The sequence below is a fragment of the Anastrepha ludens genome, chromosome 6 (assembly GCF_028408465.1).
Source record: "Anastrepha ludens isolate Willacy chromosome 6, idAnaLude1.1, whole genome shotgun sequence".
Classification (NCBI taxonomy): domain Eukaryota; kingdom Metazoa; phylum Arthropoda; class Insecta; order Diptera; family Tephritidae; genus Anastrepha; species Anastrepha ludens.
In genome coordinates, this window is record NC_071502.1 from 33095893 (window position 1) to 33115198 (window position 19306).

The window sequence follows — 19306 nt, forward strand, 5'->3', positions numbered from 1 at the left end:
CTTTATTCGCTGCGCTATGTCTATGTCGTCGTAAAGCTCATACAGCTCATCGTTCCATCGTCTGCGATATTCGCCGTTGCCAACGTGCAAAGGTCCAAAAATCTTACGCAGAATCTTTCTCTCGAACACTCCAAGCGTCGCTTCATCGGATGTTGTCATTGTCCACGCTTCTGCGCCATACGTTAGGACGGGCATGATGAGAGTCTTGTAGAGTGTTAGTTTTGTTCGTCGAGAGAGGACTTTACTGCTCAGTTGCCTACTTAGTCCAAAGTAGCACTTGTTGGCAAGAGAGATTCTACGTTGGATTTCAAGGCTGACATTGTTATCGGTGTTAATGCTGGTTCCTAAATACACGAAGTCTTTTACAACCTCAAAATTATAACTGTCAACAGTGACGTGAGTGCCGATACGCGAGTGCGCCGACTGTTTGTTTGAACACAGGAGGTACTTCGTTTTGCCCTCGTTCACCACCAAACCCATTCGCTTTGCCTCTTTATCCAGTTTGGAGAAGGCAGAACTCACAGCGCGGTTGTTAAGGCCGATGATGTCAATATCATCGGCATACGCCAACAATTGTACGCTCTTATAAAATATTGTGCCTGAGCGATTAAGTTCTGCGGCTCGTACGATGGTCTCCAACATCAGGTTAAAGAAGTCACACGACAGCGAGTCACCCTGTCTGAAACCTCGTTTGGTATCAAACGGCTCGGAGAGGTCCTTCCCAATTCTGACGGTGCTGCTGGTATTGAGCAACGTCATCTTACACAGCCGTATTAGTTTTGCGGGGATACCAAATTCAGACATAGCGGCATACAGGTAACTCCTTTCCGTACTGTCGAATGCAGCTTTGAAGTCGACGAAAAGATGGTGTGTGTCGATTCTTCTTTCATGGGTCTTTTCCAAGATTTGGCGTATTGTGAATATTTGGTCAATGGTAGACTTTCCAGGTCTGAAGCCACACTGATAAGGTCCAATCAGTTGGTTGACGGTGGGCTTCAGCCTTTCACACAATACGCTCGCTAGGACCTTATAGGCGATATTTAGAAGGCTAATCCCGCGGTAATTGGCACAAATTGCAGGATCGCCCTTCTTATGGATTGGGCAGAGCACACTTAAATTCCAATCGGCAGGCATGCTTTCATCCGACCATATTTTGCATAGGAGCTGATGCATGCACCTTACCAGCTCCTCGCCGCCGTGTTTGAATAGCTCAGCCGGCAGTCCGTCGGCGCCCGCGGCTTTGTTGTTCTTTAGCCGTGATATTGCTATTCTCACCTCGTCAAATCGGATCATTAGTCTTCGAGAAATCGTTGCCACCGTATCAAAAAAACTCGTTTCGAGAAAAATGCGTTTGAAATAAAGCATCGTTCGTAAGCTCTACGGGGCCGAACCGACGGGCGCTCTCTTAAGTGCACATAGAATCGGGAATAAGCGAATTTCGCTTTAAAATTTTTACCAAATTTTCTTGAGTAGTTATACCAACAATTTATGCAAAAAACAAAAATCGATTTTTCGAATTTTCATAGTGGCGTTCCCCCTTAATTTTCACGCGTTCACAGTGGCTTTCCCCCTTAAATCACTTGCAAGTTACTGGGGAATTTTTACATTACAAGTCCTAATGACAATCAGCTTAAGAATATGACGTTAATTTGCATCAAATGTATAACAACAAGAATTAGGGATGTAAAGGCGGACAGACAAAATATTAAATTTATTATATTTCATAAATTGAGAATCAATGCATTACTAAAAACAAATATATATTTTTTTCTATTTTAAGGCAACTAATTTAGTTTCGTTCAGCAATTAAAGAGTTAAAGTTCTTCAGCTGTAAGCATCGGCCGTAATTCGCTGGCCAGGGAAATGGTAAATTTCCTTGTACAAATCCATATATTTACGTGTGTGTGTGCATATACATACTTAGAACGCATAACTGTTGCATTTTATTTGTATAAACTAACGAGCGCTTATAGATGAAAAATATATTCGAAATAATCATTACAATATTATTGCTTAATTTAAGACACAGTTTGATCCTTAGACATACTCGTATTTGTAGGTACAAAGTTTTAATATAAATATAAGCTTTACGAATACCAAGTCCGTATTTATGCAGGAGATATAATTGTTTTTTTTATAGCAAATAAAATAATATGAAATACTTGTATTAATACACTGAATTCACAAATTTGTAGCCCGCGGCCTTGTGCTTCATTTTACACCTTGGGCCGAAATAGATTGGCCGCAAATTGGCGTCGCTCATTGAGAGAACTCCCCAACAAATCTTCCTCCAACCACGTTTCCAGCGTCGTCGAACTGGAGCGAAAGCTGGACTTTTGCGATTCAATATCTAATTTAAATTGGGAAATCGGTTTTTCGACCGAACTATTCCAATTCATGTCCATAGACTCATTCCAACTGCCACCTACGTAAAAATCGTCGTCCAGCGAATTGCCATTTATGTCCCATTTCACAATAGGCATCATTTTGTCAAAGCGGTCGCGCTGCTCCGCAATTACAACACTCTCGAATTTTCCAGGATTCTTGATTTCTAAGCTCATTACATTCATAGGCACATATACGGGTATATTCTGTGGAATAGATTGGACGGTTGAGGGTTGGTGGTTGCCGTTGTCATTGTAGCAGAGTTGACTTGCTGCGGCGGCACTGTGAGCTCGTTTGGGCAGCTTAGCCAATGGATCAGCGCAGCGTATGCTCTCATTGTACACGCGGTCATCAACGTCATCTAAGCTCACGCTGGACGGAGTGCGCCGGAAATAGCGCACGTGCTTATTGTACTTGACTTTTTCGAATACAATCTCGCTTGTTGCAAATTCCGGCTCGTACGCCACTATCTCGGAGACAGTGTCGCTGCGCAGTTGCTGTAATCGTTGAAACTCGTAGCCGTCGGAAACTGAAAATAGTCGCGACGTCAGGCACTGGAATATCTTTGTATTTTCAAGGTCGGTCGGACTAGAGTTTTCCACCTCAGCCTCATAGGCTGATGACGTTTCGCACTCTTGGACGGTTTTAATTTCATTGAGGTTGTGTGATTTTGTATAAAGTTCGTTTTCTAACGGGTGTTGTGGTACTGAAGCCGACGCTTCTTCATAAGACGATGTCACGCCGTGTTGATCATTGGAGATTTCGTCTTCCTCTTCAAGTTTCTGCGCAGACGTCGGCTTGAGAGGTGCAATTTTGCGAAAAATCTAAAAGAATGAAGTGAAAAATTAAAAAAAAATGTGAGTGTTTGTTAAATTAACTAAATACCGATATATACAGTGCCGGCCAAAAGTATAGGCACAATAAGTTTTCCTCATACATTTAAGGAATTACAACATTTGCGTAATGTTCTCCGTTTTCGTTTCAATTACATGTTATTCATCCTCTAATTAAATTTTTAAACCTAGTTTTACATTTATTATATTTGTTACGAGAAAGGTGATAGAATCTAAAATGTAAAAAATGTGAGTTTTCATGGGGAGAAAAGTGTAGGCACAATTTTTCATTCTTTTACCATTTCTATCACTTTGGGTATCGCTGGCAGCTCTTTTTTACAAAACATATGTTCTAATATACCGTTACTTAAATTTTATTAGTTTTGTGTGCAAGATCAGTGAAAATTAGCGCGTTGTGTAAGATTTTTTGTCACAGTGAGTCCAAAAGGAAAGGAAACTACAGAATCACAGCATAAAATTATAATGAATTTACATAAAAAAGAAAAGTCGCTTGCGTATATCGCAGAAATAATGATCGAAGCCGTTTCACCATTTGCACCATTGTTAACCGCTTCAAAGGGCAAACGGATTTCAAAAGTTCGCAGCGAAGTGGTCGTCCGCGCAAATTAACAGGCCGAGAGCTATCGCAAATTGCGTGAAAAGTGAAAAATGATTCGAAAATTACAAGCTAATACGAGATTTTGGCAAAGAAGTCCATGCCAAAGCAGTTAGATGAGTACTGCATCAGGCTGGGTACAAAGCCTGTGTGGCTAGACGCAATTCCTTCATATCTGCAATCAACCAAAAGAAAGGAGTAGCATATGCAAAACAACTTGAAAAGCAGCCTCAAGTTACTGGCACAATGTATTGTTTTCAGATGAAAGCAAATTTAATATTTTTCATTCAGACGGCCGCATAACTGTGTGGCGAAAACGTAACACAGCTTACGCTGCAAAAAATCTAGCACCAAGTGTGAAGTACGGTGGTGGGGGATTAATGGTGTGGGGGAGCTTGTATTTACGGAAGGACTAATGGACAAATCAGTTTATTTAAGCATATTGAAAGAAAATCTCAAAAAAGTGCAGATCATTTGAATCTACGAAGCTCCTTCACATTTCAGCATAACAATGACCCCAAGCACACGGCGCATGATGTAAAGATGTGGCTTGCTTATCACACGGCACACGTTCTGCCGCACCCCCCTCAGTCGCCCGATCTCAATCCTATTGAACACTTGTGGAAGGAATTGGAACGACGAGTCAGAAAATGTGCGATTTCCACGAAGCCTGAATTGAAAGCATCATTAAAAGAAGAATGGCTTAATATTGGCGAAGATTTTATGAAAAAATTAGTGCACTCAATGCCGAATAGATTGAAAGCCGTATTAAAACAAAAAGGCATTCCCACGAAGTACTAACCTTTAAGTGTATCTTTGAATTTTAAACATATAAAAGAACTGTGCCCATACTTTTGTCCAGCAAATATTGCTTTACTTTTAATTTTCTTTAATTTATGGTTTAAGCGCTGCAAATTTTGAAAAATTAAAACTTGATTTTTTATCTTAAATGAGTATGAGTATGCGTAACTTATCTGACAGTTTTTGTTATTGTTGATTAGATAAACTTGATTTTTATTCCACAGTCGTTATTGTGCCTATACTTATGTCCGTCACTATGTACCGTTATAAATATGGAAACGAGTTGTTATATGGGTAACGAATCGAAGCGGATTACTTAAATTTTGAAAGAAAACCTCTTTGTACAATACGTTGCTTATTTGGCAAATTACTAGAAGTGCCAACAACGTACTTTTTCGCAAATTCTACAATAGATCGTTCTTGATAATTTCCTTTTCATAAAAATGCTCCTCTAGTATATGAGCGATTCCATGCGAACTGATCCAAGTATTTTGGACTCCACTATGAATGTTTTAGGGATTACTGAATATTCAGGTGTTTTGGCTGATTCCCTCTTTGACCTAATTATGGAGGGCCCTACGTTTTACGCCGCGTCCGAACGGCACATGGTTTTTTATGAGGAGGTTTTTCATGGCAGAAATGCACTCGGAGATTTGCCATTGCCTGCCGAAGAGCGACCGCTATTAGAAAAAAACGTTTTCTATTATTTGATGTTCATGCACAGAGACTCGAACCTGTGCCCTTCCGAAAACTAAAATTACTGGAGGTGCAGAACGCTTGATGTTCGGAAAATTGGATCAAAATCAGAGGATTGCGATCAAAACACTTGCAAAGGAGCTTATCGAGGAGAGTGGCATTGAAGCGGTGCGTCAAGCCATACTGCATCACAAATATTTAGCGAGATCAGCACGCAAAAATCCATTGCCGTGTTTTCAAAATGTAGAAAAACGCCTGACTTTTTCTTTAAGCCACATTTCAGAATCAGAAGATTAATGGGACGACTTATATTTTACGACGATACAAAGACAATGCTGTATTGCAACAATGGACCGCCTAGAGTATGGCGCAATCCCTTGATAACTTTACAAAATCGAAATATAATTTCGACAGTTAACCTTTTGAGGACGAGTGTCGGCATATAGCCACTAAAATTAGTTCGTAGCTGCAAGCTCGCGACGTCAGTAATTCTGAGCGATAAGATACGCATAGGTATAGTAAAAGAGTCACGATTTCATTCAAATACCTTACGGGGCCATTAGCGATGAAGTCTTATCTTCCTTATAATGTAAACTTACGATGTGAGACGACGGTAGAGTCAGAATGAATTTTATTTTTTCGTTTCAGTCTCTCAGTGTCACTGCCAGAGGAATAAGCAGGCTTTTTATATGTTTTATATTTTATCTTACGCACGATGGTTAAGCGATCTAGAGATGATACGTTAGATAGTTACAGCTCTGACGAATATTACTTTGAATCTGATACGACGAAAGAAGACGGCATTACTTCGTCAAGTGGAAGTGAAATCCCTTCAATAAGGAGTCCACTCAGGCATTTTAACATAAGCCGCGATAGAAGTTTCATCATAAATATTCATTCATTTTATGAAACATTTTTCTTCTGTCAAATAAAGCCTTGGTTTTTATAACGTTCAATGCATTTATTTTCTTTACTGCGCACTCCCATACCTCTCATCCTCAGCGACGCAAACCCATTAACCCCGAAGGGTTAAACATGGAAAAATTTCCGCTATGGTTCGGAGGTGCATTTCAAATAAAGGAGTAGGAGACTTGGTGTTTATTGTCGGTACAATGGACGCCAAATTTAAATATCATATATTAAAAAGAAAATTTAGTCGGCAGTGCTAAAAAAATTTGGGTTTGTCACTGAGAATAAACCAACCTTTAAGTTTTCCCAAGCTAACGTTCCAAAGCATACGGAGCGTAATGTGCAGATGTGGCTTCTCTACAGTTGCGGCAAAGTTATAAATACACCAGCCCAGAGTCCCGACATACATACATAAACGTGAAGAAAGAAAAGAGTCCATAAAAGACATCCAAAGAATGCAGCAGCTTTAAAAACTGTATTAATGGAAGAATGGCACAATGGTCCATTCCACGAAAAAGCGACTGCAAAATGCTAACGATTGTTATACCAAAAATTAAATTAATCAAAAAATCACGTATTCACATTATGAATTTAATAAAAAAATGCCGGTTTTAAAGTTTGTAAAAACAGTTTATTAACAGGGTCGAAATAGTGTGTTATTTGTCTTTGTTGCTTAAGTTGTTGTTTTTCCGAAGAATTTGCAGGTTTTTTTATTAATTCCCGTTAAATGCTGTGAATAAATATGAATCAGTACAAAAAAGAAGTCGAATATAAATAAAGTCGAAAAATTGAATTTATTTTTAATGTCAAAAGTCATTATTGGCATACTGTATGTACATATACAGTACCTCACAAAAGTATTCGGAAATGTAGTTTTCCTGGTAGAAAGTAAAAAAAAAAATTATTTTATCTCGGGTTCATATTTTTTAATACATATAAAAACACTCATAAACCGCTATAAACATGAACTGACTTGAATTCAGATCGCATAAGTATTCGGAATTATAAATCATAAAAGGCTTTGCAAAGACACCATACAAAGCCAGCAACGTGCGTGTAGAATTTAACATTCAATCCGTTAGTAAAATTCGATGTGTAATAAAATACAAGAAGTTGTTTAAAATATGGGCAGATCGTTGTGTCAGCCATTGGGTACACTACAGACTCAAAATTATTATTCTTAAAAAGTCAAACGAAACTACTTTTAAGGAAAAAATACTATTTAATTTACGAAACGAAGGAAAAACATTAAAAAAGAGAAATCGAATTCCACAAAAAGAAGCATTTCCACCACCCATTTACCATCCGCAGCATTTTGCAGAGGAATTCGTTGATCAGGAAAGCCTGAAAAAGCCTGAGAAAATATGGCCGTTATTATTAGAAAAATTAAGCGAGGGATAGCCTCGTCAAGAGACAGCTTTAAGGCAGCGATACTCAAGAAATGATCAGAGATATCAGCTGTGTTTTTCTTAATGCAGAACAGATGAAGAGAAGTTATTAAAATGAAGGGATATGCTACTAGATATTAGTTAAAAATACTATGAATTATAACACATGGGCTGAAAAGTCCAGGCTTAATACGTAGATGGCACCAGTTTTATTGCATACACCGCTTTTTCAGTTAGTGGACGTCCAAATGAGGCAGTAACACTAGAAAGCATCAAAAAAATCACAAACTATTGTACAAAATCGTTTTGAATGATCGAAAAGTAAAATTGCGTGAGTTTGCTAACATCGTAAAGATATCAAAAGAACCTGTTGGCTTCATATTGCATGACCAAGTGACTGTGAGAAACCTCTGTGAAAAGTGGGCGCCGCAAGAAATTTCGCTGGAATGAAGAGATTCTCGCTGAAACTGAGGCCTTGAGGCAAAAGATAAATCGTTTCACAGAAGTGGTATTGAAATGTGAGAGCGACGCTGGATTGATTGCGTTTTTTCTTGTTGGAAATGACGTTGCTGAATAAAGCTAATTTGGAACAAAAAAAAAAAAAAACATGTTCTCTTTGTTAGGTCCGGGATTTTTCTTTTCGATTACTTTTGTGACATGAATTCACATACTTTTTAAGTTTAGTTACGATTTTGCTTGAATTTATTTTAATATTTAAATTGAAGCTTAGACCACAATGAAATGGCTGAATTAGTTTTTGCGCAATAAATAAAAAGTGAAAGGTGTTCGTGATACTTTATAAACGAGAAAACATATTTCTGAATACTTTTGTGAAGCACTGCATATCGCATTTGAACAACTCTCTTTTACAAGTTATTCTTTTCGAAAATCATCTCAATCTGTATGTATGTAAGTATGTAATTGACAGCTCATTGCCGCTTGCGCTCATTTTAAATAGCCACCTGTTTTAGATCAAATGTCTTTGCAACCCAAGTACCCCCGTTTCATAGGGACATTTCGATTTTTCCCCTCCAAATTATTAGGCACATCGAAGGGTTAGGCAGCGGTTTTTCGCATCACTCTGAAGGTGTTGATATACGCTTGCCTTTATCTGCATATTTCGATTTCCTTAGGCTTTTACAAGCAGCCACTAAGTGAATATTCTCATAATACGCGAATGTGTTAAGAATGTGCCCTATGCATGTACGAGTATGTAGATTTATCAGCTTTGAGCTTTGGTTTCTGGGTGCTTATCGATTTGCGTTTCGCGCAAAGATGTGCAATAAAAATTTATTCCCACATGCATACTCGTACAAGTAATTACAAACGCGAAATTTGCATATTTTCCACACGTGTCTATGTACTATGTATGCATATTGTAGTCCTCGTGTCTTGTGAACTATGTTGCACAATCCGCTTCTTGTGTTTTTAATTTTTAAATTTCTTCTTGACTTATTGATTTTTACGCTGCCACTGAACTTTCACTTTTGAGCATGAAAACAGCGTACGATTGCTTACCTTCAGACACGACTTCTTTGTTAATTTAAGTAATTGCGACATTCTTCCGTCTCCTATCGAGTTTCGTCAACATGCAACATGAACACTCCCGCAGACAATTGTCATCACAGATACTTCACGGCAATCATATTACCCGCATTTTGATTGATTCTCGTTTATGGCGTTTTTGTGTTTTTCTTTTTTTTTTCGATTACTTAATAAGCGAATACCAAGCACCTAAGGCTAAGGTTGAGTCACGAGCCAATAAAGAACAATGAGTAGATATTTTGAGAAATTCCAACCTTCTGATGGTTGGACGTAGTGGCGACTGTAACAAGCGAGCAAATACTACTGCGGTCGTCTAAGAATAAGTGTAGCGTCACTGAAGGCATTACATATTCATAGTACGGCGTCGACTGCATTTTGGCACGCATAAACACGTGAGGCTGTGGGTGAAAAAGTCTGTTGAAAAGGACTCGCAGAAAACGCAGAAAATACAGAAAACGTGGAAACGTGGAAACAACAATACTGGACACTACATACACACATATGTGCATAAGGTTCATTGACAGACTGGCGTGTTTGCTTCTAACAACTTGGTGGAGGCGCAGGCGCATTGGGGCCTGCATTGCAGCCTTTCATAATAATAACGTCATCGAATTTTATATACACATTTAAAGCATTTCGAAAACATGGAAAATAAGCATTGAAATTTGTGCCTTTGGGGTTGGCTTTCGTGATGCAAAGCTGGTATTGCAAATTTTAGTTTATAATCGATTTTTTGACGCAATCACGCAGATTGCAATCGATTTTAAATCTTCTTCTTCTTTGTGTTTTATTGTAGGCTTCTCGCTTGTTTTTTCTTCACACAATAAAAATTATATTTCATTACACGAGAAAGCCTAAAATTCATTCAAATCACAATTCCAATATAATAAAATAAAAATTAAATATAATAAAAAGAATTTTATGTGTCTTCAATTAACGTAGATTTGAGAGCTGCCGTCGTTTTGGGGGTCTTCCCGGTGCACGTCTTACGTTTGATTGAGAATCTGTTGGAATCCGATCATTGGGTGCCTTTGTTTCGTTGTACAGGCTGAATTTTCCGACTGTCGCCGAGGAAGAGAAAGGTGTACTCTGCGTTGGAAAGATCAGGTGGAGAAGGGATTGGCTTAGTGCGTATGCACGAATCGCTGTCGCAGGAAAAAAGTAATAAACTACAACCCAATCATCCTGAGAGGCAAAGGCAGACCCCAACTGACACGGCTACAAAGCATCACCGAAGACTTGAAGAAATTAAAAGTAAAGAAATGGAAGATGGAAGCTCTTGACCGAGTTAAATGGAAGTATTGTAGATGGTTAAGCTCACCGCGAGTGGTAATGCTGATGGATGATAATGATAACTATTTTTTTTATAAAAATATACTTCATGGTTCATAAGAACCTGGAAATTTCTGCAACTAATATTGCCAAATGTCTTAAAAATTGGACAGTTGTGGACTTACACCCTCAAACCAAATTTACAACCAACAGCAAACTCCATTTTTATTGGCATTGCCAAGCAGCATAACACCGCAGCTTTACGTTTATTATCTACAAGGTGGCGCAAAATTAATCAGTCAATTTTGTTTTCGAATAACCCTTGAACTAAATCAAAAAAAAAAAAACTTTGAGTTATGCAAATATTTTTTTTGACCTTTGTGAGCTCCATTGCTTGTCTGTTTGTATACTGCAGCTGTCTACTAGTTTACAAGTGTCAAATATGATTGACGTTGATCTCAAATTTCAGTAGAGTTGGTATTACTGGTTTAATTATTATTCATCTAAAAATTTTAAGTCCGCAGCTGGCCTCTTGAGCACCTCTCAGAATGAAATTTAGGATCCGCCCCTGATGGAGTTAGCGACTTTCTAGCGACTTTTGATATTGGCTCTAGCGACTCGGATTTATTGGCGTTGGCAACACTGATCACAAGTATAAAACACAAGAGATACCTTCAATGCTTTCGATTTGTATTTCGGAAACTGCAGTAACGGTGACTGGGGGCTGTGGTACAGAAGTGCATACCTCTCTCTATATCATTGGCCGATTCCTATTTAATATATGACTTCAAATGAACTTCCAGTTTAATCACCTTTTCCTTAATTTAAACTATGACTGAATTCGCAAATTTGAATTCGTGTTTATTTTTACTTTGCGATCAACTGCTTTCTCACTTTTATATTCTTACCAGTAAAAATGTATTCATTGAAACTTGCAATTTCCCCTTAAAATTAAATGTCATATTGCTCTCTCACCTTCCCCTACTTTGCTGATTTGTTGAATACACGAACACCAAAACTTATTATTGTAATAATTGTTACAAATTATTTGCTTCTTGAACAGATCTATTGTTTCAAAATGTTTATATGTACATATGCCTATATATAAATTTGTACGTACAACAATACGCAAAGAAGTCGCTCTGCACTCTCGCTTTACTGATAACACCAAAATGGATTATGGATTATACAGGATTATACATATATAAGTATATAGATATTCATGTACACAAACACCCTGCAGGAAACTACATACATACACAGCATCTAACGGGATTAAGGGTTTGTGCGAGTGCGTCTAAATTGTTACCTATGTATGTAATTAAGAAAATCACTAAACATTGGGAAGTGTCGGTAATACAATTTATATGAATAGCTTAGATTATTTCTGAGCATTCCTCTCAACAAGAATTGAACTGCAAAATTTATTAGAGGCAGCGTTAAGTGTGGAACTTTTTTTTAGCAGTTTTTATAACATTTATTATTTATTTACTAATTTATATGACAAGGAAAAACAAAATAATTATTTTTAATCCAAAGAAAGGATCATTGGCGATTTTATAATATTCGCAAAGCAAAAATTCTATAATACTAATGTCACAATATTCCGTGCGGGCATCTTCAATTACTTTGAAGATTACAGAATACTGAATTGAAGATTACTGATTATTTCGTTAGTAGAGTAGATCAGAAAATGTAAATGAGAAGATCTGAGCGATAAGGACACGAAACTCAGTATTGAATTTTGTCAATGAGCAAAACCTAATCAGTTTTATTTCGGATTTGGCGTGGTAAAGATTTAACGTAGCAATAATGTACACTTTTGGCAAAATAAATTCCTTTGAAGGAAAGTTAAACCTAAAGCAGATCGTCAATGAGGTCGACTTTGAGAAGATGGAGGAAGCGTTGAATATTTGTGACCTTTCGGTGCTGGCTAAAAAATATAAAACCTGGCAAAGGCATATGCCGCGTGTGAAACCATACTACGGTGAGCAAATAATATTTCAAAGTAATGCGTAGTGCCTACGCGTATTAGCATTTAGGTATGTAGGTATGTGTGTACTTACATACATACACTCCCGCTCAGCAAAATAGGTTTGGCAGTATTTTCAAGTTTTACTGCCCATTGCTGTTCACTTACCAGTTCTAGGCTGTTTTTGGTAATGCAATTCGTAAGTCAGGTAAATTCTCAACAAAACAACAACAAAAGTAGATCCATCGGTGTTATGATTCAACATTGGTTGGCGTTTCTTCAAAAGGTGTGAAAAGAAAATCGTACCTTCTTCATTCAAATTAACTAATTCAATAATGTTTAGTATCATCTTCAACTTTCTTGATTGGCTATTACTTCGATAAGCCGTGCAGGAATAGAATCGTAAAGAGGCTTTAACACAGTTTAAGAAAACTTCGACCCACCCACCGGCTTGCATGGCTGCAATTAACCTTTTTTGGTCTTCAAATTATTTTCCTGATTCGTATTATTTCTAAGAAAGCTAACCTCACACATTTTCTATTACATTAAGGTCGAGAGAGTATGACATCCCATCTAACAGTGCACCTTTTTCCTGATTATCCAATTTTTATCAATTCGCGTGGTGTGTATTAAACAACACAATAATTTTGAAAACTTTGGAAAAGCCAGTTCAAGCATTCCCTTGCAAGATAATGCCGTCATTCCGACAGAAATTCCAGCTCGATTGCACCAAAATGGGATATAGCACCCAAGCCCATTACGCCTCCTGACTGGAATAGCAGCTTTGTATGAAGATCGTGAAAGTACATAGCCAATACTCTTTTCAAGACGTACGAACTTTACAACACATCAATCGTTGAGACTTACGTTGAATGTGGGGTGGAAGTTTTTTTGTGGAGCTTCTTTCTTTGTAAATTTTTAGATCTGTTAATTAAAAGCCAGATTTTAGACACTGAAGTAGGATAATTTGAGACTAATCTTAGGATATGCGGCCGCCGTAGCCGAATGGGTTGGTGCGTGACTACCATTCGGAATTCAGAGAGAAATTGAGAAAACCTTTTTTCTAAAAGCGGTCACCCTTCGGCAGGCAATGGCAAACCTCATAGTGTATTTCTGCCATGAAAAAGTTCCTCATAAAAAATATTTGCCGTTCGGAGTCCCTCCATTTGTGAATCAACATCACGACGCACGCCACAAATAGGAGGAGGAGCTCGACCAAACACCCAAAAACGGGTGTATGCGCCTGGTGTAATCTTAGGATATACCTTTTATCCGCAGTTGATAAGACCATGGGTTAGGTTAGGTGCCGGGTTGCTTGTTTGTGACAAGACATTCGGTAACCCTAAGGCCCATTGTGATACCTACATAGACCATTTTAAGAAGGCAATTAGCAAATTTCCCAGCTCTTCAAAGAAATAATGGCCAAGATATTCGGCACGACTTCTTTGAAGGGCAGGACATTCACATTCACAATTTCTTCCTCTTCTACAGAACTCCTGCAGAAGTCATTGTGAGGTACACCCAGCCTACTAGCTAAATTGCCAATAGTGCAATGACCCGTTATGACCCCTGCGAAGACGCTGATCGTTGATCTGTTGAATCCAAGCAGACATTTTGTCCTTTTAAGATTAAGTTTTGCCCAAAGCGCCTTAGATACCCTGCAGTTGGTATTCAGAGACTACCTTCTATTGGTTTCCGCGATTACGCTGAAGTCAATTGCAGTGTAGAGTTCGTTTAGCGGAATGCTTATGTCCTCCACCACGCGCTCAAGGTCAAGCTCAGAGTCTTTCCTAGTACACTCATCCACTCGTTCATTTCCCTGTACTCCAGAATGGCTGGGAACCCAACAAAGTGTGGTGTAGTGTTGTTGGGCAAGCTATAGCGACCTCTCCTACATTATTTAACACATCTTGAATTGATGCACGCTGGGGCTAGTGCCTTTATCGCTGCTTGACCATCGACAAAAATGGTAAGGCTTGCTGAAGGTAAGTCCATTAGTCTTATTGTTTTTACTGCTTTGTCTATAGCATACAGGGTTTGATTGAAAAGTAATAAGCCTTCCCGCGCGGAGCGTCTGCCAAGCGATCAACCGAATCGGCTGGTGGGGGAAAATGATCGTTGGACCTTCCCCTTCCACTAGAAACCGGTCCCTGTTTGAATTTTACCTGTAGGGCATTTAAATGATATAACTTTTCACATATAATTGTTAAGAGCCGTTTCTTGAATAAAAATAATGAAATCTGAAATAATCTGAATTTTTTCATATTTTGTTTTAAAACAACATCTAGGCGGGTATTTTGAAAGACCCTTTATATTTGTTTTTGTTGTTTAAGTGTTTAAGTATTTAGACTGAAATAATCCTAAATAGCGACCAGCACCGTTGTACTACCACTCTTCTCGTGTGATGATGTCTTGTTTGTTTTTGTAAGTCAGATCCATTTTGTGAGATCCAAGTATAGCAGCAAATTCTTTATCTCGATGTCTGAGATCTTATTAATTTGCTGTAAGAAAGGCTTACCGAAAAAGCGAAGTAGTGCCCTAGCTAGCCCTGGACATTCACATAAGTACTGGAAAAGACTTTCCTTCACCCTTTCCGCTAGGGAGCTTTCGCATATGGGATTGAAAGGGAGGTTGAGTCCTGCTGCATGATCCCCTACCTTACAATGAGCTGAGTAAGGGTCGCAGTGATGTGTGAAATATTTGGCCGAGAGCATGCTAACAGGTAATTCGTCCGTCCTTTGGCCTTTTTGCTTGACTGTCTCATAGCTACCCTTGCACCAACTTCCTTGTAGAATTTTAGTGATTTACATGCTTCTCTGATCGACAATAGTTCTGACTGGAATACGCTGACATAGTCAGGAAGTCGAATTGACTGAGATAGGTTGAGCGGCTCCTAATGGAAGCCAGCTCCCACATCACAGTTCATCTTAGACCCGTCAGTGTAGATTTCAATATCGTATCTTCCCATCACCTCCCTTTTGCCCCATTGGGCTCTCGGTGGAAAACGTACCGTAAAGTCTTTCTTGAAGTTAAGGTCGGGGATTGTGTAGTCTGATTTGTTTTTGAGCAGCGAGGTTCCCTGTAGGAGGACCTAGCTGTGACCGTACGATCTTGTTGTCCAGCTTCCTATGTCTCTGAGTCTCACCGCGTTGTAAATAGCGATTGTTTTTATATATATTTGTACTTATACATGTGAATTTATTTAATTCACAATCGACTTATGTGCTTACATTAAATTGTTTACTTATTTTAAAATACATTCACATATTTATTTCAGCCGTAAAATGCAACGACGATGCATTAATTGTCAAAGAGTTGGCTGACTTGGGCACCGGATTTGATTGCGCCTCCAAAAATGAAATAAAATTAGTAAGTAAAAGAAAAAAAACTACATGCACGTCTATCACAGAAATGCCAGCCTCATTGTCGATATAATTTTTCTAGGCACTCGAAGCGGGCGCCAGTACGGAGCACATAATATTTGCAAATCCCTGCAAGCCAGCGTCTCATCTCCAATATGCGAAAGAGAAGCAAGTTATGACAAGTACAGTGGATACGGAGTATGAAATCTACAAAATTTTTAAGCACTTCCCCGAATCAAAGTAAGTTAATATTCAAAATAAAGTTTTAAACATTTGAAATACAATATTTTGGTAGAAAAGCCACGTTTGTTCTAAAACTTATAAACCCCTAAGCACCCAAAGAAAGGTTTTGCTTACTGATCAGGCAATGCTTGACTGATTTTTTGACTAGAAATCGAGTTTTAACCATCAATCACTCACCGCTTTCGCATGATATGGCTCCCTGTGACTTCTACCTATTCGGAAAATTGCATTTGGCCATGAAAGGAAAAAGTTTTGCGTCCGTAGAGTTTATCCAAAAGGCTTGTAAGCACAACCTAAAGGACATTCCGGTCAACGACCTGAAATACTCTTTCGAAAAGCTTTTAGATCGCGCAAAACAGTGTGTCGAGGCCGTCGTCCCTTCTGTGACAAAATAAACTCGAAGTTATCAGAACAAAGCTGCAGTCGTTTCTATTATAGCTAAGTCTTGTTTATTTTGGACTTCACCTTATACATCTGCCATCTGTTTTTGGTTGAGGCGGATCCAATCTTCTCATGTTTGAATGGTGATGAATCAAGTTATTCGCTTCGCACCTCGCTCATTGTTGAAGTTGGCGGGCCACATAGCGTTCTTTGAAGCAAAAGTGAAGATGTACTACGAGGTACCCTTATAATCTTTGGATAGACTGCCACGAAGGCCATGAAGAAATTTCTTACGACTTTGTTTGCGTCTGCCCGCCTCTGGCGGCTAGACGCTTGAGATTTCTTAGCGCGCCCTTTGGGGATGGATGCCTTTCCACTACATCAACAGGACTGGATGTCTTAGCAAAAATACAAACTGGCCAGCGGGTTGTGCTTGAAACGATTTTTTTTTTGCTGAAGTAAGAGGCCAATGTAGTTGTTTCAGTGGATGCAAATGTAGATTGAAGGAATGGTTGCTTTTTCTCTAATAAAAGTTTTGGGGGGAACGCTTCTTTCATGTTTTCGAAGTGTACCATTATTGTTGAATTCCTCTTGAGTAATTTCTTTCCCACTTCGTATGATGCACTAAAGTTGTCCATGGTGACGTTGTAATATCGCGAAATCTCATTAAAATCGGTTCAGCCGCTTCGGAGTTCATAGGGAATGTTTGTGTGTTCACATCCTCTTATATATACCACATATCGAAATATAGATGATAACCTGCTAATACTTGTCCCTATGTATATACATAAGTAATATTTTCATTCAAGCTTGGTGATACGTTTCCGCTGCGAGGCAAAGGCTGCCCAGTGCCCACTAGGAGATAAATTCGGTTGCAATGCTGAGGCTGACGCTGCGGCTTTGATGCTCTTGGCTAAAAGTCTAAATCTCTCCGTAAGCAATGCTGCAAACTGAAACAGTAAATGTATTTACTTCTAATAAAACAAAAAATGTTGTATCTATCCTCCATAGGTAACAGGCACAAGTTTTCACGTTGGCTCCGGCTGCAGCGACTTTCCGGCCTATAATAGAGCCATTGCTACGGCCAAGAATTTATTTAAATTTGGTGAAATGATTGGATTTGACATGAAAATTTTGGACATTGGCGGTGGATTTCCAGGAGCAGACGACGACAAATTTGCAACTGTGGGCACTAATTATAGAATTCTAAGCTTTCATTGGAGATCTAACAAAAAATCAATTGTTGTTTTTTAGATAGCGGATATTGTCAACGAGTCACTACAGAAATATTTCCCCGAAGATAATATTGAAATAATAGCTGAGCCTGGCCGTTTCTTCGTCGCCTCAGCGTACACTCTGATCTGTAAAATCCACGCCAAACGCGACGTCCGCACAGACAAGAAAACGGATTTGAAAATGTACTACGTAAACGACGGAGTATATGGATCATTTAATTGCGTTCTGTATGACCATCAGGAAGTTACAGCGCAACATTTCTTAGTTAAATAGATGCATTCGTTATAAGTATGAATATATTTTCTAACTATACAATTTTATTTTCGTTTTGCAGGAGGAGAATGAGAGTTTGAAAAAATTCAAGACTTTGATATGGGGTCCCACTTGCGATGCTTTAGACAAGGTAATGACATAATTTGATATGCGCCTTAAACGTTGTTGTATGGATACTCTTTTTCCGCCACCTTTTCTCAATACAGATTACCGAGAATGCATACTTGCCCAATCTAACGTGTGGAGACTTGATAGGATTTCCAAATATGGGTGCCTATACAGTGCCGATTGCAAGTCCCTTCAACGGTTTTCTGGTGCCGAAAACACTTTATTTCAAGGCGATCGATGAGATTATATGAAATCGAAAATATGTAAAATTTTTTTTGAAATATATTAACGGGCTGAAAAGTGAAAGATATTTATTAATAGCAATTAAGATAAGACACTCTTGTAGCTACATAGTACATACATCCAGTGGACTTGGAGTAGAGGAAACTCCGGATTGAGAGAATTACTCGTTTGAGTGGAGGCAACCCTCAATCTGATAAGTACTGAAACTTTGGAATTTCTGTGTAATTGCAGTTAGGCCTTAGCATTGCATGCATTGTTCAGTGCACAGTGATTCGGTAAAGTCCATTGCGTTAAAACGGTTGTACGAAGTTATAAGGCTGTCATAACGGGTCTGTTCTGGCGACACATTTGACTGACGTGACGTGTAAAACGTACGGTGATGCCGCAATTTAAACTATTGCCGTGTATAAACAAACAACAAAAAAGATATGCCGTGAAGGCATTTCGTTGTGTATAAACAGGTTTTTTGCTGGTTGTGAAATAAACTATGGTTAAATTTCAAGGGCCGATGTTGAATGCGAACTACACCTAAACATCAACGTCACCGTTGGACTTCTTTCTTTGGGGTTATTGGAAAGAAAAGGTGTACGTCAATAAGCCAGCATCAATTCAAGAGCTAAAGGATGAGATAATTCGGCACATTAACGGCATAGAACCTCAATTATGCGTCATCGAAAATTTGAACCATCGGATGGAGGTGTGCCGCCGAGGTCGCGGCGGCTATTTGGCCGATATTTTGTTCCATACGTAATTGAGCTATACCAATATTATCATAATAAAGAGAAATGACAATAATTTTCTAAAAAAATTATTCAAAATCAACACCGGTCCTTGAAACTTAACCACCCTTTATATTACAAAATTAATGCTTATTGGAGCGAAAGAGGATTTGAATAGAATTTATGGTATTCGTAAACGATGGGTGCGACCATAATTCAAGATCGGGACCCACATCCACTTACCAGTACAATTTGGCTAAGCCTAGCCCTTTCTTTACTCATTTGAGCTTTAATCGCAAATATAAGGGTGCATTTGAACGGACC

General features: G+C 38.6%; 2 protein-coding genes across 2 annotated transcripts; one reads left to right on the forward strand and one right to left on the reverse strand.

The window, feature by feature from the left end:
• Positions 1–1967: 1967 nt before the first annotated feature.
• On the reverse strand, positions 1968–9572 carry LOC128866500 (uncharacterized). Its single transcript, XM_054107305.1, has 2 exons — positions 9147–9572; positions 1968–3209 (listed from the first exon to the last, which is right to left on the reverse strand). The coding sequence occupies exons 1-2, from the start codon at positions 9186–9188 to the stop codon at positions 2217–2219; spliced, it is 1035 nt and encodes a 344-aa protein (XP_053963280.1). The 5' UTR covers positions 9189–9572; the 3' UTR covers positions 1968–2216.
• Positions 9573–12204: 2632 nt separating this feature from the next.
• LOC128867491 (ornithine decarboxylase 1-like) lies at positions 12205–18326 on the forward strand. The gene is made up of 8 exons (XM_054108746.1): positions 12205–12432; positions 15695–15786; positions 15862–16019; positions 17213–17336; positions 17415–17588; positions 17658–17903; positions 17974–18042; positions 18119–18326. Exons 1-8 carry the CDS (start codon positions 12258–12260, stop codon positions 18269–18271), a joined length of 1191 nt encoding a protein of 396 aa, XP_053964721.1. The 5' UTR covers positions 12205–12257; the 3' UTR covers positions 18272–18326.
• Positions 18327–19306: the final 980 nt, after the last annotated feature.